At 46.4% G+C, this 23,445-nt stretch overlaps 1 protein-coding gene across 1 annotated transcript in view; it reads right to left on the reverse strand.

Annotated features, from left to right (window-relative positions):
* The window catches only part of LOC141148949 (mesoderm induction early response protein 2-like), a gene marked incomplete at its 5' end in the record, with an annotated part of 150,417 nt that extends 136,080 nt beyond the window's left edge, over positions 1-14,337 (reverse strand). Inside the window, 3 exons of the mRNA XM_073638165.1 lie at positions 10,962-11,087; positions 11,164-11,249; positions 14,298-14,337. Of these exons, the coding sequence (XP_073494266.1) occupies positions 10,962-11,087; positions 11,164-11,249; positions 14,298-14,337 (252 nt within the window). The remainder of the gene's footprint in view (positions 1-10,961; positions 11,088-11,163; positions 11,250-14,297) is intronic.
* Between the last annotated feature and the right edge of the window lie 9,108 nt (positions 14,338-23,445).

A 23,445-nucleotide genomic window follows, 5' to 3' on the forward strand; every position in this document is an offset into this window, starting at 1 on the left:
AGCGGAAGAAGAGTACCAGGTGGACGGGTATGCGAAACCTTAGAACGTGCGCAAATACTACAAGCATCTACATGTTAAATTACATCCCGATGAAACCCCGGCCACCAAAAACAACGAGAGAGGAGGTCCGCGGTTGCCTTATCACCTGGATGCTCAGCAAGCACAGAGTTATGATGTTCCTTGATCACTTTACGGCGCAGATCAGATGGTACAAATAACTTTCCTGAAGGGCAGGAGGCAGGGGCGTCCCCCTGAGACTCCAACACCTCACCCACCAGTTCAGGATAAAGAGCCAAAACGACTACCCCCTTCTGTAATATCGGGGCAGAGTTCTCATGGTCACCACCACCAGGGAAGCTCTGGGACAAAGCATCAGCCTTGACGTTTTTGACCCCTGGATGAAAAGTGACAACAAAATTGAACCTAGTAAAAAACAGGGACCATCTGGCTTTCCTAGGGTTGAGACGTTTAGCTGACTGGAGATATGACAGGTTCTTATGGTCAGTAATAACAGTAATAGGATGGACCGCCCCCTCCAACCAATGTCGCCATTCCTCGAACGCCAATTTGATCGCCAAAAGTTCCCCATTACCCACGTCATAATTTCTCTCAGCCGAAGACAATTTTTAGAAAAGAAGGCGCATGGACGCCATTTACCAGGGGTCGAACCCTGAGACAACACAGCCCCAACCCCGACATCCGAAGCTTCGACCTGCACAATAAAAGGTTGAGAAACATCAGGTTGAATGAGTATAGGTGCAGTGGCAAAATGATTCTTTAAGGAAGAAAAAGTCTGGAGGGAAGCATCTGACCAGTTGGAAAAATCAGACCCCTTCTTAGTCATATCAGTAAGGGGTTTCACTACCACCGAGTAATTTTGGATGAATTTCCTGTACAAATTAATAAAGCCCAGAAAACGTAGAGCCTTCAGGTTCTCGGGATGTTCCCAGTCAATGACTGCACGGATCTTCTTCGGATCCATCCGAAAACCTGAAGATGACAACAAGTACCCCAAAAACTGCACCTCCTGAACAGAGAAAACACATTTTTCTAGTTTGGCATAAAGTTTGTTATCCCTTAATATCTGGAGCACCTGTTAAACATGCCCCCGATGAGTCTCAAAATCAGGGGCGTAAACCAATATATAGTCCAGATAGACCACCACAAACCTCCCCACCAAATGATGGAAAATATCATTTATGAAATGCTAGAAAATCGTAGGTGCATTGGTCAAACCAAAAGGCATAACCAGACTCTCTAAATGACCTTCCGGGGTATTGAACGCTGTCTTCCATTCATCCCCTTCTCTGATTCTAACCAGATTGTAGGCTCCCCTTAAAACCAACTTGGAGAATACCTTAGCTCCCACAACCTGGCTGAACAAATCAGGAATCAGCGGAAGAGGGTATGGATCACGGATGGTACTTTGATTTAATTCCCGGAAATCTAAACAGGGACGTAGACCACCATATTTTTTCTTCAAAGAACCCTGCCACCACGGGCGAAGATGAGGGTCTGACATGTTCCTTCCCCAGACTTTCCGCAATGAAATCCTTCATGGCTTGTCTCTCAGAGCCAGAAAGATTATACAGTCTGGACTTGGGTAGTTTAGCTCCGGGGGTCAGGTTAACCCCTTAAGCCCCGGAGCATTTTCCGTTTTTGCTCCCCTTGTTCCCAGAGCCATAGCGTTTTTTATTTTTTGGTCAATATGGCCATGTGAGGGCTTATTTTTGCAGGACGAGTTGTACTTTTCAACGCCATTACTAGTTTTACCATATCCTGTACGGGAAAACGGGAAAAAAAATACCAAGTGCGGTAAAATTGCAAAAAAAGTGCAATACCACAGTTGTTTTTTATAAAATTTTTTTACCACCTTCACTGAATGCTAAAACTGACCTGCCCTTCTTATTCTACAGGTCATTACGAGTTCATAGACACCAAACATGTATAGGTTCTTTTATATTTAAGTGGTGAAAAAAAATTCCAAAATTTGGTAAAAAAAATAAATAAAAAAATAGCGCCATTTTCTAAGATCCGTAGCGTCTCCATTTTTCGTGATCTGGGGCTGGTTGATGGCTTATTTTTTTGCGTGCCGGGCTGACGTTTTTATTGATAACATTTGGGGTAGATCCGATGTTTTGATCGCCCGTTATTGCATTTTATTGCAATTTTGCGGCGACCAAAAAAACGTAATTCTGGCGTTTAGAATTTTTTTCTCGTTACGTCGTTTACCGATCTGATTAATTCTTTTTTTATATTGATAGATCAGGCGATTCTGAACGCGGTGATACCAAATATGTGTATGTGGGGTTTTTTTTTTTTATATTTTATTTTGAATGGGGCGAAAGGGGGGTGATTTAAACTTTTATATTTTTTTATATTTTTAAAAACTTTTTTTTTTTTTTTTTTTTACTTTTTGCTTGCTTCAATAGTCTCCATAGGAGACTAGAAGCAGCAACTATCCGATCGCCTCTGCTACATACAGGGGACGAGCAGGTCCCCTGCATGCAGTAGAAATGGTCCTGTGCTATGAGCGCCGACCACTAGGTGGCGCTCATAGCGACAAGATCATGACAACCACAGGCGTCTGCTGCAGACCCTGGGTTGTCATGCCCACCCATCGGCGACCCGCGATCACGTGACGGGGTTGCTGGTCGGCGGGGCTTATGACGCGCTACCCGGAAGCGCGCGTTAAATGCTGCTGTTGGAGATTGACAGCGGCATTTAACATGTTAACAGCCGCGGGTAGATCGCGATTCCACCCGCGGCTGTTGCGGGCACATGTCAGCTGTAAGAATCAGCTGACATGTGCTCCGTTCAGTGAGGGCTCAGCGCAGCAGCCCTCACTGAACGGGCAGTACGCAAATATACGTACTAATACGTCCCCGGTATTTAAGGGGTTAATAGGACAGTCATAAGCACGATGAAGATACAAATCCTGACACCCCTTCTCAGAAAAAACGTCCTCAAAACCAGACAGAAAAGCAGGTAATATTTCCATAGAGACAGTAGCAATGGAAATATCTAGACAGTTATGGCAGTAATCTCCCCATTCAATAATCTCCCCGGTTTGCCAATCCACCAACGGATTATGTTTAACAAGCCAAGGTATACCCAAGACAATCGGATTGGGAAGATTGTAAAATCATCCCTTGCTATGTTCTAGACAATGAACTGACCCCACCCTCAGTTTTGCATTATGTACAATCTGAGTAAATGCTTTCTGTGCAAGTGGTGCCGAGTCAATAGCAAAGATGGGAATAGGTTCAGCTAAAGCACAGCAAGCAAGACCATGAGTTTTCACAAACTCAGAATCAACCATGCTGACTCCGGCTCCACTGTCAAACACAGACATTTTCTCTGTTTTGCTCTCTAGCACCACCTCTGCTGTCAGGACAAAGCGGGAACTGCAGTTTGGCCACAAATGCACCCCTTGTTTATCCAACTCCAGATTACCGAGAGTTAATCAAGTCTCTTTTTGTTTAGGAATTGAAGGAAGGTCCCAACAAAGTGTCCCTTTTTCCCACAAAAAACATATGCCTTTTTCTTGCGAATCTCCGGGGAGATGTAGGATGTAGAGACACCCCCTAACTGCATGGGTTCCTCCACCTCCCCCAGACGGCGCCCCTGGCAGAGGTGCACAATCCCAGCAAGAAGGCCCCGGAGAAGGTGGTCGCACCAGTCTATTCCGAAGGCGTCTATTAAGACGTATGGACAAAGATATGGCAGCCTCCAAGGACTGAGGAGTTTCATATACAGCCAAGGCATCTTTCAACCTTTCAGTTAGCCCCTCACAAAATTGACTTCTAAGGGCCGAGTCATTCCATTTGGAATCCGTTGCCCATCTACAGAACTCCGAACTGTATGTTTCCACTGAACGAATCCCCTGCTGAAGGAGACGTAGCCTAGACTCAGTCAGGGTCATCATAGATGAGGGCCAGAGCTCCGAAAAAACCCCTTCACGGATTGGAGACAAACCAAGCCCTGCGGTAACGAAAACGCCGATGATTGAGGATCGCCCTGCAATAGAGAGATTACAATACCAATCCATTGTTCTTCATTACCGAAGGAGTAGGGACGAAGTTTAAAATACAATTTGAATGCCTCCTTAAATACAAAAAAACTTGTCCCTACCTCCTGAAAACCTGTCCGGGAGGGCAACCTTGGGTTCAGGCTGGACAGGCCTACCTGCAGAGACCACCATATTGGCGACCTGTAACCGCTGATGCTGCTGCTATACCTCCCCACGGAGGTCATTCACCTCCAGAGACAGCCTATGCGGCCGCTCTGCAACTGAACCCATATCCAAGGGAGAAAGTAAAAAAATAAAAAAATTTAAAAAAAGGGAGCACGCCCAAAAACACACAAAGAAAAAAAAAAAAACCTAAAATGTCAGTTTTTTTTTTTTTTTTCCCCTTTTCAAAACATGCTCGGTCGGCTATAATGTCACGTCAGGTGTGGGAAAGACTCTGCAACACAGAGGGAAGAGGGAAAGAGAGCCCAGACACTAAGGAAAGGTGTGTGTGTGTGTGTGTGTGTGTGTGTGTGTGTGTGTGTGTGTGTGTGTGTGTGTGTGTGTGTGTGTGTGTGTGTGTGTGTGTGTGTGTGTGTGTGTGCGGGGGGGAAGGTCTCCACTCCACCTCCTAGTTTGGTCTAGCATCACCCTGTCTCAACTATCGTTCCTATATTGCCTCTTCAGCAATCGCAGCACGCCTACCTCGCCCTACTCTACCTGGCGTATGGCTACGGCTAGGGATGGAAGGAGATGAGCGATAGTCAACCTCCACTAAACTCTATAGACAACAAGGGTGGACAAAACAGGGGAAATGGCTTAGTTTTAGATGAACTTCAAATAAGCACACGGCCTCAAGCTCCAGAGGTGACGAAGTACTGCTCCTGCTAAGCTTCACAAGTTGAAATGGATATAGCCTGTGACTCCCTCTCAGACACACCAGGTATATATACACCCAGGCCAGAGAGCTAATTAGCAAGAGAGGTAGCCGCTCGGTCCTAAAAACAGCCTCTTATCTAAGGAGCTGTCTGTAATGCCAAATGTAGAGATCTCCTGCAACCCACTGCAGGGCGACTGTCACCTCTGACACACCCGTGACAGCAGCACAATTCTTACAGTTCTTGTGCAATAGTTTTTGTAAAGGGAGGAAAAAAATGCTTTTGAGAAATACAAATAAAATCCCCTTATGTCACAAAATGTGTGTTTTGCAAACAATTTTTTTTGAATATGTTTTACTAGTCAAATTTAGATTTGTACAGGTCACACAAATACAGCGCCCAGTTGTAGGTAGTGTACTTTCTAAGCATCTCTTATTTTGTATTTTTGGGAAGGGGTTGAATTTTATTGGGAAAAAAAAAAAGTAGACATTTAAGTGCTCATGCTTGTTTTACTTGTCCAATACCGTACATGCCACATCTATACTGCTGCTACATTTTGCTTTCTGTACATGTAACTATCTACCCAGCAAGTCCAAGAAAAATAGAGGCAGCACTCAAAGGATATCAATTCAACGTGCTTTTATTGACCCATCATGTCAAGGGTGGCAATGTTTCGTCTCTAGCGACGAAACTATGCCACCCTTGACATGATGGGTCAGTAAAAGCACACGGAATTGATATCCTTGGACTTATTACAAAGTTTGGTATTGCCTGTGAGGCTTTGCACCCACCTGTATCTTTCTGCTATATTGCTAGTGCTGTACCTTTATTTTGCCATTTATCTACCCTGCAATTCATATTATGCCCTTTTTTTTAGCAAGGGTTGAGTAACTGAGGTTGACAAGACTGGCAAATGTCAATTATAGTATTGTACAAAATGTATAGTAAAAAGAAAAAGTTGCAATGGCCATGAACAGGTTAGTGTAAAGAACAGAAAAAAATAAAATAAAATACCACGGCTAGGTATATGGGAGCAGCTAGCAGCTGCAGAAGCATCACCACTAGTCATGCGGGCATTAGTACTACCAAGTGTAGGACACAACTGGCTTCTGCAAGTGTACTAGTGGGGAGGAAGTGGAGGTCAATATGGAATATATGGCACATCACTCATCTCACTCACAGCAGAATGATGTTACCTCTGACAGCGATCGTGTCAGATTCAATCAATGTTGTGCACAGAAGTGTCTACCTGATGAGAAATGATGACGAGGGATGGTTCTTGGGAGTGTTTTTTTTTTTAAATTTGAAAAACATGAAAAGTCTGTCAGTGCCCATTCAATATCACCGTGCACTATCAGTTTCTATGGTGAGGTGACTGACATAACTAAAGGCTCATTCAGATGTCCTTGGATTCCGGTACAATTTCGGACCGCAATGCATGGACTGGCCGTGACAGCTTCATATATTTTTATGAGGCTGTCATGCCTGGGTCAGGAGAGTTGCAGCCAGTCCATCAATTGAGGTCCGAGTTTGGACCAAGATCCATGGACGTCTGAATGAGCCCTAGGGCTGTGTTTGCGTTAAGGAGTGCGAGATGGGTTGGATACAGTCTTATGCGTCCTCAAAGTGTTACAAGATGCACCCCAAATTTTCAGGAGAAAAATAGGGAAAAAAATTGAATGCGTCAAATGGGGGTCTGTCTTACAGTTCGAATTCAATTTACAGGCGAGGAGCGGCAGCGGTGGAGCAGGGACACAGAAGGTGTTCGGACGTGAAACGCTGCGGGGTGATTCTGGGTTTCCCATTCCAGGCTGGAACAAAGGGCTGCTCAGCGGTGCTCAGGGCAGGAGTCGGGCGATATCGCAGGCGATGCTGTGGGTCCTGTGCTTGGAGGAGGGGATGTCTGGAGGTGCGACATTGTATGTCCTAGGCTGGTAAGAGGGGGCGTCTGACTGTCCTCGGCGGTGCCGGGGCTCCGGACTTCCACAATCTCCCGAGACCTCAGTGCCTCGGGCGGCCATTTTCCCGGAGTCCACCACATAGAGAACATGGAAGTGCGGGGGCTCCAGACTTTCACAAAATGTCGGCAGAGCCCCCACACCGACAAGGACCGTTAAGCAGCCACTCTTACCACCCTGGGACATGCAACGTCACACCTCCAGACATCACCTCCTCCAAGCGCAGGACCCTCAGCATCGCCCGACTCCTGCCGCTGGCCCCCTGGTAAGTTACATTCGATCCACAAGATGCACCCCAATTTTCCCCCCAAAATTTTTTTGGGGGGGGGTAAGAATAATAATAATAATTTTTATTTATATAGCGCCAACATATTCCGCAGCACTTTACAATTAAGCAGGGACATGTACAGACGATAAATTCAATACAAGGTAAGACAGCTTAAACAGTTACATCAGGAGTGAGGTCCCTGCTCGCAAACTTACAGTTATATGAAAAAGTTTGGGCACCCCTATTAATCTTAATCTTAATGTTTTTTAAAAATTGGTGTTTTTGCAACAGCTATTTCAGTTTGATATATGTAATAACTGTTGGACACAGTAATGTTTCTGCCTTGAAATGAGGTTTATTGTACTAACAGAAAATGTGCAATCTGCATTCAAACAAAATTTGACAGGTGCATAAGTATGGGCACCTCACCAGAAAAGTGACATTAATATTTAGTAGATTCTCCTTTTGCAAAAATAACAGCCTCTAGTCGCTTCCTGTAGCTTTTAATGAGTTCCTGGATCCTGGATGAAGGTATTTTTGACCATTCCTCTTTACAAAACAATTCCAGTTCAGTAAAGTTTGATGGTCGCCGAGCATGGACAGCCCTCTTCAAATGATCTCACAGATGTTCAATGATATTCAGGTCTGGGGACTGGGATGGCCATTCCAGAACATTGTAATTGTTCCTCTGTATGAATGCCTGAGTAGATTTGGAGCGGAGTTTTGGGTCATTGTCTTGCTGAAACATCCATCCCCTGCATAAATTCAACTTTGTCACTGATTCTTGAACATTATTGTCAAGAATCTGCTAATACTGAGTGGAATCCATGCGTCCCTCAACTTTAACAAGATTCCCGGTGCCGGCATTGGCCACACAGCCCCAAAGCATGATGGAACTTCCAACAAATTTTACTGTGGGTAGCAAATGTTTTTCTTGGAATGCTGTGTATTTTTGCCGCCATGTATAACGCCTATTTGTATGACCAAACAACTCAATATTAGTTTCATCAGTCCACAGGACCTTCTTCCAAAAAGAAATTGGCTTCTCCAAATGAGCTTTTGCATACCTCAGCCGACTCTGTTTGTGGCGTGCTTGCAGAAACGGCTTCTTTCGCATCACTCTCCCATACAGCTTCTCCTTGTGCAAAGTGCGTTGTATAGTTGACCGATGCACAGTGACACCATCTGCAGCAAGTTGATGCTGCAGCTCTCTGGAGGTGGTCTGAGGATTGTCCTTGACTGATCTCACCATTCTTCTTCTCTGCCTTTCTGATGTTTTTCTTGGCCTGCCACTTCTGGCCTTAACAAGAACTGTCCCTGTGTTCTTCCATTTAGTTACTATGTTCCTCACAGTGGAAACTGACAGGTTAAATCTCTGAGACAGCTTTTTGTATCCTTCCCCTGAACAACTATGTTGAATAATATTTGTTTTCAGATCATTTGACAGTTGTTTTGAGGAGCCCATGATGCCACTCTTCAGAGGAGATTCAAACAGGAGAACAACTTGCAAGTGGCCACTTTAAGTAGCTTTTCTCATGATTGCATACACCTGGCTATGAAGTTCAAAGCTCAATGAGGTTACAAAACCAAAAAAAGGGCTTTAGTAAGTCAGTAAAAAGTAGGTAGGAGTATTTAAAACAAGAAAATGATAAGGGTGCCCATACTTATGCACCTGTCAAATTTTGTTTGAATGCAGATTGCACATTTTCTGTTAGTACAATAAACCTCATTTCAAGGCAGAAACATTACTGTGTCCAACAGTTATTACATATGTCAAAGTGAAATAGCTGTTGCAAAAACACCAATTTTTATAAAACATTAAGCTTAAGATTAATAGGGGTGCCCAAACTTTTTCATATAACTGTACATTCTACAAGGAAATGGGGGGACACAATAGGTGGAAAGTGCTTGTTATTTCAGGTCTGGCAATTATAATAAGTCGGGATTATCATATAAAGCTGTATGATCCGGTCATCAGCCTGTATGTTCAAGTGCAATACTCAATTACCGAGTGCAGTTATTGTGTGCATGGAGGGTGTGGAGACAGATGAACAGTAGGGAGCAGATTCTGAATAGTATTTAGGAGGGAACAGGGGAAAGTTAGTTTACTGGGTATTTGAGGTGGTAGGCTTGTTTAAAGAGATGGGTTTTTAAAGCGCGCTTGAAGACATCAGGGCTAGGCATCAATAGGATCGTCTGGGGTAGAGCATTCCAGAGAACTGGCGCAGCACGAGGAGAAGTCTTGGAGACGGAGGTGCGAGGTTCGGATTATGGGGGATGTTAGTCTTAGGTCATTTGTGGAACGGAGGGCACGTGTAGGACGATAGACTGAGATGAGAGAGGAGATATAAGGTGGTGCAGAACTGTGGAGAGCTTTGTGGGTGAGAGCAATGAGTTTATATTGGACCTTGTAGCGAATGGATAACCAGTGTAATGACTGGCACAAGGTGGAGGCATCGGTGAAGTGGCTGGACAGAAATACGACCCTGGCTGCCGCATTCAGGACAGATTGGAGAGGGGAAATTTTGGTAAGAGGGAGACCGATCAGAAGAGAGTTGCAGTAGTCCAGACGAGAGTGAATAAGAGCGACAGTAAGAGTTTTAGCAGTTTCAAAAGTGAGAAAAGATCGGATTCTGGAGATGTCTTGTAGTCCTAAAAATACGGTATATATATCTCTTCTCAGGGCAATTGGAGTACCTGTGATTTGCAGCAAATTAAATTTTTTAAATTAAAAAAAATCTATATAAATAAAAAAGTAAATATTAGTTTGTTCAAAATCTTAAAATCTCCGAAAGTTCCTCACCAATTGCTTTGAAATTTTGACAATGTTGCATTCGAATGCACGCATGGTTTTACATACCAGCTGTTGGACGTAAAAGCAACAGCGACAGGGGGATGTTACGAGCGCAGTCTCAGGCTGACTCTCCCCCCCCCTGGGCCTGCTGCACAAAGTCTCCTCTTAACAGTTGTTGAAGAGATGTGTCTGCTGCTAGAACTCTGTGTGGCATTGACCTGGTCTCTAATCTGAGCTGCTGTTAACCTGCGATTTCTGAGGCTGGTGACTTGGATAAGCTTATCCTCAGAAGCAGAGGTGACTCTTGGTCTTCCTTTCCTGGGGCGGTCCTCATGTGAGCCAGTTTCTTTGTAGCGCTTGATGGTTTTTGCAACTGCACTTGGGGACACATTCAAAGTTTGCCCAATTTTTCGGACTGACTGACCTTCAATTCTTAAAGTAATGATGGCCACTCGTTTTTCTTTACTTAGAATTTGTATTATGGCAAGAAAAAAAGCAGCTAACAGTCTATTCAGTAGGACTATCAGCTGTGTATCCACCTGACTTCTGCACAACACAACTGATGGTCCCAACCCCATTTATAAGGCAAGAAATCCCACTTATTAAACCTGACAGGGCACACCTGTGAAGTGAAAACCATTTCCGGTGACTACCTCTTGAAGCTCATCAAGAGAATGCCAAGAGTGTGCAAAGCAGTCATCAAAGCAAAAGATGGCTACTTTGAAGAACCTAGAATATAAGACATATTTTCAGTTGTTTCACACTTTTTTGTTAAGCATATAATTCCACGTGTTAATTCATATTTTGATGCCTTCAGTGTGAATGTACAATTTTCAAAGTCATGAAAATACAGAAAAATCTTTAAATGAGAAGGCGTGTCCAAACTTTTGGTCTGTACTGTATATATATATATATATATATATATATATATATATATAAAAATATATAAATCAAGGAACCTAGTGAATTTGAATTTCAAAAGATTCGATCATCTCTAATAATTATAAAGAACATTATTCGATGGGATATTTTCCTGCCCACAGTATCTTACCGGTTGTAGAAAACCAATAGTCTGCGTAGTTTCAGGCTGAGTATTATCTACTTCACTGTCTGATAGACAATCTGATACATCATAGCCGTAAAATGCCAGTAAGTCATGAAAGTCAGCCTCCGCTTCCTGAAAGACAAAACGAGTACGTCCAGTAAAATGTATACCCTATAATAAAACTAACTTCTATTGCCCCATCTCTTACCTCTGTTTCCCCAGTGGCCCACGATGGTTCCTGCTCCTCTTGCGCCAGGATCTCAGCTATTCTTAACGCTTTTTGCAAGGAGACCACTAAAGGATAGAGTAAGTACAAAGGTTACTGGCTTAAATGTGCAGTACTGCATGTACCCTTATGGCCACAACACACATCCATCATACTCCCATCAGAGTCGTGAAGGTTTAAAAAGCATGTATCATTTGATCTTTTTTTTTTTGCCATAACGGCTGCAGATCAGTGGGTGTCAGGGTCACAAGTCAGAATAGTCTAGTTCCTGCATGAGTTGCGCACATAGGGCTGTGTATGGGCTCTACTGGTCCAAAGAACATTGCCACTATAACTTCTAAAAAAAAATGTTTCAAATGATAGGTACCCTTTAAGGGCAATTTCTCCACACTCTTAACAACAGAGAGACACAAGATGAGAGTATGCTAGAAGAGTTTGTAAGAATATATAGGACCCAGATATGATTTACATACTCACACACAAATAATATGCATCCGGGCACATGCTTTGGAAATTAATGCGCGCTGTGTTATGTGCCATATTTTTCCAAACATACCATCTCTTCCCATAAGAAAGTTGCCAACAATCGCTACCCCCCTGATGGTGGTCATTCCCCCATAGCTGGCCACACTATTAGCAGCTGCAGTAAAAGCCGGCACACACCATGCACAATGGGCACACCAGCTGAGATGCCACCATTAGTTTCCTCATACACAGGGGTGGGCACACAACATACAGTGGGTACGGAAATTATTCAGACCCCTTTAAATTTTTCACTCTTTGTTTCATTGCAGCCATTTGGTAAATTCTACAAAGTTCATTTTTTTCTCATTAATGTACACTCTGCACCCCATCGTGACTGAGAAAAAACAAATGTAGAAATTTTTGCAAATTTATTAACAAAGAAAAACTGAAATATCACATGGTCATAAGTATTCAGACCCTTTACTCAGACACTCATATTTAAGTCACATGCTGTCCATTTCCTTGTGATCCTCCTTGAGATGGTTCTACTCCTTCATTGGAGTCCAGTTGTGTTTAATTAAACTGATAGGACTTGATTTGGAAAGGCACACACCTGTCTATATAAGACCTCACAGCTCACAGTGCATGTCAGCCCAAGTGAGAATCATGAGCTCAAAGGAATTGCCCAAGGAGCTCAGAGACAGAATTGTAGCAAGGCACAGATCTGGCCAAGGTTGCAAAAGAATTTCTGCAATACTCAAGGTTCCTATGAGCACAGTGCCCTCCATAATCCTTAAATGGAAGAAGCTTGGGACCACCAGAAGTCTTCCTAGATCTGGCCGTCCAGCCAAACTGAGCAATTGTGGGAGAAGAGCCTTAGTAAGAGACATAAAGAAGAAGCCCAAGATCACTGTGGCTGAGCTCCAGAGATGCAGTAGGGAGATGGGAGAAAGTTCCACAAAGTCAACTATCACTGCAGCCCTCCACCAGTCAGGCCTTTATGGCAGAGTGGCGGGACACACCATGCACAATGGGCACACCAGCTGAGATGCCACCCTTAGTTTCCCCATACAAGGGGGAGGGCACACACCATGCACAATGGGCGCACCGGCTGAGATGCCACCCTTAGTTTCCTCATACACGGGGGCGGGCACACACCATGTACAATGGGCACACCAGCTGAGATGCCACCCTTAGTTTCCTCATACACAGGGGCGGGCACACACCATACACAATGGGCACACCGGCTGAGATGCCACCCTTAGTTTCCTCATACACAGGGGCGGGCACACACCATACACAATGGGCACACCGGCTGAGATGCCACCCTTAGTTTCCTCATACACGGGGGCGGGCACACACCATGAACAATGGGCACACCAGCTGAGATGCCACCCTTAGTTTCATCATACATGGGGGCGGGCACACACCATACACAATGGGCACACCGGCTGAGATGCCACCCTTAGTTTCCTCATACACAGGGGCGGGTACACACCATACACAATGGGCACACCGGCTGAGATGCCACCCTTAGTTTCCTCATACACGGGGGCGGGCACACACCATGAACAATGGGCACACCGGCTGAGATGCCACCCTTAGTTTCATCATACATGGGGGCGGGCACACACCATGCACAATGGGCACACCGGCTGAGATGCCACCCTTAGTTTCCTCATACACGGGGGCGGGCACACACCATGCACAATGGGCACACCGGCTGAGATGCCACCCTTAGTTTCCTCATACACGGGGGCGGGCACACACCATGTACAATGGGCACACCGGCTGAGATGCCACCCTTAGTTTCCTCATACACGGGGGCGGGCACACACCATGCACAATGGGCACACCGGCTGAGATGCCACCCTTAGTTTCCTCATACACGGGGGCGGGCACACACCATGCACAATGGGCACACCAGCTGAGATGCCACCCTTAGTTTCCTCATACACGGGGGCGGGCACACACCATGTACAATGGGCACACCAGCTGAGATGCCACCCTTAGTTTCCTCATACACGGGGGCGGGCACACACCATGCACAATGGGCACACCAGCTGAGATGCCACCCTTAGTTTCCTCATACACGGGGGCGGGCACACACCATGCACAATGGGCACACCAGCTGAGATGCCACCCTTAGTTTCCTCATACACGGGGGCGGGCACACACCATGCACAATGGGCACACCAGCTGAGATGCCACCCTTAGTTTCCTCATACACGGGGGCGGGCACACACCATGCACAATGGGCACACCAGCTGAGATGCCACCCTTAGTTTCCTCATACACGGGGGCGGGCACACACCATGCACAATGGGCACACCAGCTGAGATGCCACCCTTAGTTTCCTCATACACGGGGGCGGGCACACACCATGCACAATGGGCACACCAGCTGAGATGCCACCCTTAGTTTCATCATACACGGGGGTGGGCACACACCATGCACAATGGGCACACCAGCTGAGATGCCACCCTTAGTTTCCCCATACACGGGGGCGGGCACACACCATGCACAATGGGCACACCAGCTGAGATGCCACCCTTAGTTTCCCCATACACGGGGGCGGGCACACAGGCAGCACCCTGACTGGCATCCAAACCCTTTTATTTATTGCAGGTCACAGCCACATGAAGGATTACAGGGGACAAGCCGGCACTTCCCACATTCGCGGCTCCCACGTCATCTTGGCACTCTGTGAATCACCAGCCAGCCTCGCACTAGCCTCCATGCAACTACACTGCATTCACAGAGGCAAAACTTCCGCCAAGCCTGATACTGTAATGGCTGTCCCCATGCTGCGGGGTCCCCCCGGGCGGAGTCAGCCCCGTCCTGCCACACCCTGCTCCCGGTTACCTCCTAGTGATGTGTCGTTCGTTACTGAACGATCCGAGACGAAGAGCCGGCTCCTGTGTGTGAATGATGGGGGCCGGCTCACCACTGGGAGCTCAGCCAATTTTTTTTTTCCCTGGCTGCGAGTTTATTCAGGCATGACTGGGGACTGGGAGGAGCCGAGGAGACAGGAGAGCAGGGAGCATGTACTGTGCAATGATTGGCCGTGGCTGTGACCGGGCTCCTCCCACATGAACGCTTACATGGATTCTGGTTGGCTGCTTACAGCACACATGATCGGTGACATCATTAAGGTCCTGAAGTAAGTGCTGAAATTGCTGGCATAATGTATAAGGTACAGGAGTCAGTGACAGCAGTGATAGTGTAAGGCTATGTGCCCACGTTGCATTTATGAAGCAGAAAATTTCTGCTGCATAAATGCAAGTCCTCTCCCGGAAAAACGCATGCGGAATTCCGCACGCGTTTATCGCGCATTTTTCGCGCGTTTATCACGCGTTTTCCACATGCGGAATTGCCTTGCGTTTTTTATGCATTGGACTAAGGCAATTCTGCTTGCGGAAACGCAAAATTAAATGACATGCTGCGGATTTTTGAACGCGGCATAAACGCTGCGGAAAAATCCGCAGCATGTGCATAGAAGTTGCGGAATCCCCTTGGGGACCATGGGGTGCGGGTTACCAAGCGTTTTACAAGCGTTTCCGCTGCGGAAATTCCGCATCAAAAACGCTTGAAAAACCCTACGTGGGCACACAGCCTTAGGCTGAGTTCACACGATGCGTATTTCATGCGTTTCCGCGGCGTTTTTGCAGTTGCGTAAACGCCGCGGAAACGCATGAAAAACGCATGGTAGAAGGGCAGCAATGTTACCCAATGGAAATCCGCATGTGCTGTGCCCATGATGCGGATTTTTCCGCAGTAAAAATCCGCAGCATGTCAATTAATTTTGCGGAAACGCGGCGATTTCGCCGCCATTGACTTGCATTAGAACGCGCCAATTCCACAAGACTGCATCTGTACTTGCGCTATTGGCGCGTTCTAATATGCGGATGGTACCCGGGTGTGGAGGAGAGGAGAGTCTCATCCACACCCAGGTACCATTAAAAAAGCTGTAAAAAAAGAATAAAATAAAAAATAAATGTATTCTTACCTTCTGTCGGCCCGCACAGCGCTCCCGCTTGGTTCCCGGCACTTGCAGTGAGTTGTAGGACCTGCGCTGACGTCAGAGTCATGTGACGGGTCACGTGACGCTGACGTCGGCAGGTCTTTCAATTCAAAGTTGCCGGCAGCCGGGAACTTTGTAAAGCAGGACAGCGCGGGCCATCGGAGGTAAGTATATACACTCTCTCGGGGCACACTATATAAATCCATGCAGTTTGCATGGATTTATATAGTGTGACCTAGTTGTCAAGCACTTTCCAGGTGATGCTAAAATCGCCTGGAAAGTGCTTGTCAATCTGCATGCGGAAACGCATGTGAATCTGCATGTGGATCCGCATGTATTCTGCAGGAAAAACGCATGCACAATCTGCATGCGTTTTTTCTGCCAGGGAGATGCAGAAATGATGCAGAAATTTTCTGCTTCATTTCTGCATCGTGTGCACATACCCTTACACTGATATTATGTCAGCAGCAGCCGACATATATACATGTAGCACCCTGAGGATTCGGCTGCTACAGGGGTATTGCACCTCACTCCAGAGGTGTGGTATTCCACTCCCGGGTAAGGATGGAGTGTGGGACTGAGCTCAGTAGGCTGCATGCACTACATACATCCCATTTCCGGGGGACAGAACTACGGTACTCCCACCAGTATATGTGCAGGTACGACAGCGTCTGTCCCTGGCTGGAGTGGGAGGGGGGTGGAACATCCCAGTAGTGTAGGGGCAGATAGGGGGAGTAGTCTGGGTAAAGCTAGGAGCTCATTGGGTGCTAGTCACCTGGGCTCACACATAGAGGGAGTATATATGGTGGGCACCATCTTAGGACAGGGTCTTTTTAGCCTGAGGAGCAGAGCAGAGGAGTTCAGCCAGGAGGGCTGACAGGGAGCTGTGGCTCCGGCTGGGCCCAGCTCCAGAGCCAAGCCTGCAGAGGGAGAGAGGAGAAAAGAAGGACCCAGAGAGAAAGACAAGAAGGGAACCCCAAGACCCCAGAATAAAGACAAAAGGGTGAAGGGTTGGCGGACAAGGGTACCGGATCCCAAGCTGGCAGAGGCCAAAACAAACCTTAGCCAGGAACCGGAGGTCGTGGGCAGGATCTGCCACGACCCTCACCAAATCCACCAGAATGGCACACCGAGCATAGGGTCAGGGAAGCCAGGGAAGGTTCAACCAACAAGAGACCCGAGGGAGCCGGACACAGGTGGATCCCTGGTGGGAACGGCCAGAGAGAGAGAGAGTCAGAAGGGAGCTCAGGACCACGCTCCGGAATCGCCTGGGGGTTAGCCGAGTCCAGGACCTGGTGGACGCAGCACGGCTCGGGTGGTCACTCAAGGCCAGAGTGACCAAAAGAACACCAGTAAGTAAAAACCCTGAACTGCATCTCCTGACTCTGAGTCTTCTTTCTGCATCATCACAACCCCCATCATCCACACCTGCTGCCCTGAGGCCATACCCCTCCCGTTGGGGGTTATACCATCACTGCTGCACATATACCACCGGCCTCAGCGGACTGCTCTGCAGCGGCGGCGTCAAAGCCGCACTCAACGGGTGGCGTAGTCGACAATCAAATTAACATCTACTTCCATAGACTGCCACTTAGTTTGACACCCTGGGCACGGACCGGGTCACCGCCACAAGGACTACTACCCCTGTCCAAATCCGGCTCCGGGTATCCCTTGCACATGGCCCAGGGGGTGCGTCATACACTGCTCAAAAAAATAAAGGGAACGCTCAAATAACACATCCTAGATCTGAATGAATGAAATATTCTCATTGAATACTTTGTTCTGTACAAAGTTGAATGTGCTGACAACAAAATCACACAAAAATCATCAATGGAAATCAAATTTATTAACCAATGGAGGCCTAGATTTGGAGTCACCCCCAAAATTAAAGTGGAAAACACACTACAGGCTGATCCAACTTTGATGTAAAGTCCTTAAAACAAGTCAAAATGAGGCTCAGTATTGTGTGTGGCCTCCACGTGCCTGTATGACCTCCCTACAACGCCTGGGCATGCTCCTGATGAGGTTGCGGATGGTCTCCTGTGGGATCTCCTCCCAGACCTGGACTAAAGCTTCCGCCAACTCCTGGACAGTCTGTGGTGCAACATGACGTTGGTGGATGGAGCAAGACATGATGTCCCAGATGTGCTCAATCGGATTCAGGTCTGGGGAACGGGCGGACCAGTCTATAGCTTCAATGCCTTCATCTTGCAGGAACTGCGGACACACTCCAGCCACATGGGGTCTGGCATTGTCCTGCATTAGGAGGAACCCAGGGCCAACCACACCAGCATATGGTCTCACAAGGGTTCTGAGGATCTCATCTCGGTACCTAATAGCAGTCAGGCTACCTCTGGCGAGCACATGGAGGGCTGTGCGGCCCTCCAAAGAAATGCCACCCTACACCATTACTGACCCACTGCCAAAGCGGTCATGCTGAAGGATGTTGCAGGCAGCAGATCGCTCTCCACAGCGTCTCCAGACTCTGTCACGTCTGTCACGTGCTCAGTGTGAACCTGCTTTCATCTGTGAAGAGCACAGGGCGCCAGTGGCGACTTTGCCAATCTTGGTGTTCTGTGGCAAATGCCAAGCGTCCTGCACAGTGTTGGGCTGTGAGCACAACCCCCATCTGTGGACGTCGGGCCCTCATACCACCCTCATGAAGTCGGTTTCTAACCGTTTGTGGAGACACATGCACATTTGTGGCCTGCTGGAGGTCATTTTGCAGGTCTCTGGCAGTTCTCCTCCTGTTCCTCCTTGCACAAAGGCGGAGGTAGTGGTCCTGCTGCTGGGTTGTTGCCCTCCTACGGCCCCCTCCACATCTCCTGGTGTACTGGCCTGTCTCCTGGTAGCGCCTCCAGCCTCTGGACACTATGCTGACAGACACAGCAAACCTTGCCACAGTTTGGATTGATGTGCCATCCTGGATGAGCTGCACTACCTGAGCAACTTCTGTGGGTTGTAGAGTCCGTCTCATGCTACCACGAGTTTGAAAGCGCAACCAACATTCAAAAGTGACCAAAACATCAGCCAGAAAGCATTGGCACTGAGATGTGGTCTGTGGTCCCCACCTGCAGAACCACTCCTTTATTGAGTGTGTCTTGATAATTGCCAATAATTTCCATCTATTGTCTATTCCATTTGCACAACAGCATGTGAAATTGATTGTCAATCAGTGTTGCTTCCTAAGTGGACAGTTTGATTTCACAGAAGTTTGATTTAATTGGAGTGATATTCTGTTGTATAAGTGTTCCCTTTATTTTTTTGAGCAGTTTATATATAGAGAGAGTATAGTATAAGCCAGCACTGAGTGTCACACGTGGCCCCTACCTGACATGGCCAAGCATTTAACCCCTTCAGCAGGGGGCAGTCATGCAATGTTAGTATTTCTTTCCTCCCCCTTCTTCCCAGAGCTGTAACGTTATATTTTCCCGCTGCGCTCGGTTCTTTTTGTGGGACCAGTGCTACTTTTGATTGACACCATCCGTTTTATATGGTTTGCTAGAAAATATGCAATAAAAAAGAAAAAAATCAATTCAACAATGTTTTTTTTTCCCAGCATTCATTCTGCAGTAAAACTGACCTGGAGATATGATTGTTCAGGTGCATCGCTCACCATGACACTAAATTTCCTTTTATTTTATTTTTGTGATGAAAAAAAATTGAGAAATTCATAACAAAAAACTTTACTGGAGTTGCATTTCTCTAAAACCCAGAGCATGTGTCAGTTTAGGTGGACGGAGCTGAGTGAGGGATTTTTTACATTTTTCTTATTTATTTATACTATTTTGGGTGCACACAATGCTTTGATTGCTTCCTAATGCATTTTCTTTGTGGAATTGCGGTGACTCCACAATTCATACATTCCATGCATTTTTTTCTCTCTTTTAGGCCAAAGTCACATTGGATGCGATATGCTAATAACACTCGGCTCCTGGTCTGCTGTGAGCGTGAGCCGAGTGTCAGTGCTCTGTGCTCCGATCCTCTCGCATGAGCAGAAGAGACGGAGACATTAATTTTCGCATGCCGAATCGGTGAGAGAAAATAAGCACAGATGTACACTGCCCCATATTATTACACTGGTCAAGTACAATCCAATTTTTTTATCGGATTGCACTTGTCTGATATATTCACTCGTGTGAGCAAGCCCTTGTAGTTTTTTCAGATTGGGTTAATTTTCGATTTCAATAGATCATACTTTTGTGGACACGTTGATACCAAATGTGATTTTATTTTTTTGAACACTTCTTTATTGTTCACCAGGGTAAAGGTGGGAGTGATCCCGGTTGTTATCTGATGATGCTCCCTTTGAGCATCCCAGTAGACAATGAGATTCTCAAATGAAGTGTGGTCAATAGGAAGTAGAAAACAAGAAAAGCTGTTAGTGTAGTTAAAGCACCACTCCAGCAGTTTTTTCTTATTTCACTGCTGGAGTGGCGCTTTACACCTCAGTCCCCTGACCCCTGTTATATACTCACCCTCTAGCGTCCTCATCTGTTTTCACAGCTCCTCCAATCAGTCTCCTGCAGTTTGTGACCTGCCAACTGCTCCAGTGTTTGCTGCAGGTCACTACTCCATGTAAGTCTATGGGAGCCTCGCTGAGAGGCTGTGACGTAGCTTCGGACTTCCAACCAATCAAAAGCAGCGTTCACAAGATGGCGCTGCGGGACCGGAAAACAAGGAAGATGCTGGAAGGTGAGTATAAGACAGGGAGCAGGGGACTTGGGTTTAAAGAATCACTCCAGCAGTGATAAAAAAGCCCACATCATTTGCTGACTTTAGATAATCACCTATCCTAAGACTAGGCCATCAATGTTAAAGTTGTGGACACCTCTTTAAGCCTATTCTACATGCAATACTACCTCAATGATTTTTACTGTAACTGCACTGTAACTAAAGTTAGTATGTAACTAGTGTTGCATGCCATATTCTGCAGTGTGCAATCACTAACATTGTTTTCTCAAAGAAAAGCTCCCAGTAGATACAGTACAGACCAAAAGTTTGGACACACCTTCTCATTTAAAGATTTTTCTGTATTTTCATGACTATAAAAATTGTACAATTCACACTGAAGGCATCAAAACTATGAATTAACACATGTGGAATTATATACTTAACAAAAAAGTGTGAAACAACTGAAAATATGTCTTATATTCTAGGTTCTTCAAAGTAGCCACCTTTAGCTTTGATGACTGCTTTGCACACTCTTGGCATTCTCTTGATGAGCTTCAAGTGGTAGTCACCGGAAATGGTTTTCACTTCACAGGTGTGCCCTGTCAGGTTTAATAAGTGGGATTTCTTGCTTTATAAATGGGGTTGGGACCATCAGCTGTGTTGTGCAGAAGTCTGGTTGATACACAGCTGATAGTCCTACAGAATAAATAGACTGTTAGAATTTGTATTATGGCAAGAAAAAAGCAGCTAAGTAAAGAAAAACGAGTGGCCATCATTACTTTAAGAAATTAAGGTCAGTCAGTCCAAAAAATTGGAAAAACTTTGATAGTGTCCCCAAGTGCAGTTGCAAAAACCATCAAGCGCTACAAAGAAACTGGCTCACATGAGGACCGCCCCAGGAATGGAAGACCAAGAGTCACCTCTGCTTCTGAGGATAAGTTTATCCAAGTCACCAGCCTCAGAAATCGCAGGTTAACAGCAGCTCAGATTAGAGACCAGGTCAATGCCCCTCAGAGTTCTAGCAGCAGACACATGTCTTCAACAACTGTTAAGAGGAGACTTTGTGCAGCAGGCCTTCATGGTAAAATAGCTGCTAGGAAACCACTGCTAAGGACAGGCAACAAGCAGAAGAGATTTGTTTGGGCTAAAGAACACAAGGAATGGACATTAGACCAGTGGAAATCTGTGCTTTGGTCTGATGAGTCCAAATTTGAGATCTTTGGTTCCAACCACCGTGTCTTTGTGCGACGCAGAAAAGGTGAACGGATGGACTCTACATGCCTGGTTCCCACCGTGAAGCATGGAGGAGGAGGTGTGATGGTGTGGGGGTGCTTTGCTGGTGACACTGTTGGGGATTTATTCAAAATTGAAGGCATACTGAACCAGCATGGCTACCACAGCATCTTGCAGCGGCATGATATTCCATCCGGTTGGCGTTTAGTTGGACCATCATTTATTTTTCAACAGGACAATGACCCCAAACACACCTCCAGGCTGTGTAAGGTCTATTTGACCAAGAAGGGGAGTGATGGGGTGCTACGCCAGATGACCTGGCCTCCACAGTCACCAGACCTGAACCCAATCTAGATGGTTTGGGGTGAGCTGGACCGCAGAGTGAAGACAAAAGGGCCAACAAGTGCTAAGCATCTCTGGGAACCCCTTCAAGATTGTTGGAAGACCATTTCCGGTGACTACCACTTGAAGCTCATCAAGAGAATGCCAAGAGTGTGCAAAGCAGTCATCAAAGCAAAAGGTGGCTACTTTGAAGAACCTAGAATATAAGAGATATTTTCAGTTGTTTCACATTTTTTTGTTAAGTATATAATTCCACATGTGTTAATTCATAGTTTTGATGCCTTCAGTGTGAATGTACAATTTTCATAGTCATGAAAATACAGAAAAATCTTTAAATGAGAAGGTGTGTCCAAACTTTTGGTCTGTACTGTACGTGTAAAAAACATTTGATATCATTAGTATATTGCATCACAGACCTTTTAGTTTCAGTCATAGAGGTGGCACTTTTTACTGGTTCAGTCACGGTCAGTCATGGTCCGGTTCAAAATTATTCACGTCCACCACATGTGATTGTTTGCAATGACTGGCCTGACGTCACAGCAACCACCTAGAAAACTGCCCATCTGCTCCCCAGGCATGTGCACTGCCTCTGGGTGTACAGCCCCAGCTTCATATCACATGTGTGCATGATCCAGAGCTGCTGTGAGTCAATGGCTATATTGAACTCGCACACTATGCGCACCGCTGTGTCCCCTCCGCTCTGCGAGCCGCCGTGTCCCTTCCGCTCTGCACGCCGCTGCGTCCCCTGTGCTCTGCACGCTGCCGTGTCCCCTCTGCTTTGCACGCCGCCACGTCCCCTCCTCTCTGCGCGCCACGTCCCCTCCTCTCTGCGCGCCGCGTCCCCTCCTCTCTACGCGCCACCGTGTGCCCTCTGCTGTACACGCAACCGCGTCCACTCTGCGGGCTGCCGCATCCCCTCTGCTCTGCGGCCCGCTGCTTTCCTGCTGTTTTGCTGCAGCTGCTATCAATACAGTTCAAGATAAAAGAAGGTCAAGCCTCTGGAGCATGCACACATCTGATATGGGGCTGTACTCCCAGCGTCAGTGCGCATGCCCAGGGATGTGCAGTGCGTACACGCGGTATTTGCTAGGTGGGTGCCATGACGTCAAGCCAGTCACAGCAATCAATCACATGGAATTTTGAACAGGACCATGACTGACTGCCGCCCCTATGACTGAAACAAAAGGTATGTGAGGGTATCCCCTAATGATATAATGTGTTTCTCACACATATCTACTGGGAGCTTTTCTTAGAGAAAACAATGTTAGTAAAGCACATTGCATAACAACACACTGGGGGCAGATTAATAGACAAAAAGGACACGACAGGTTCCCTTTAATCTGTGTGTGTGCGGTCATGTGTCATAGTTACTCTGTAAGAGCCTGGAACGCGTCTCCAAGTATTTATTGTTAAGAATCAGAATCTTCTCCAGCGCCAGCAGATATCACAGCACTGACTAATGCAGAAAGGACAAACAATATCAGATATTACACAGTAACACAGGTCAGCAATAACCAGGAGTGAGC

The sequence above is a fragment of the Phyllobates terribilis genome, unplaced genomic scaffold (genome assembly GCF_046119375.1).
Source record: "Phyllobates terribilis strain yellow unplaced genomic scaffold, ASM4611937v1 Scaffold_1__5_contigs__length_1240528914, whole genome shotgun sequence".
NCBI lineage: Eukaryota > Metazoa > Chordata > Amphibia > Anura > Dendrobatidae > Phyllobates > Phyllobates terribilis.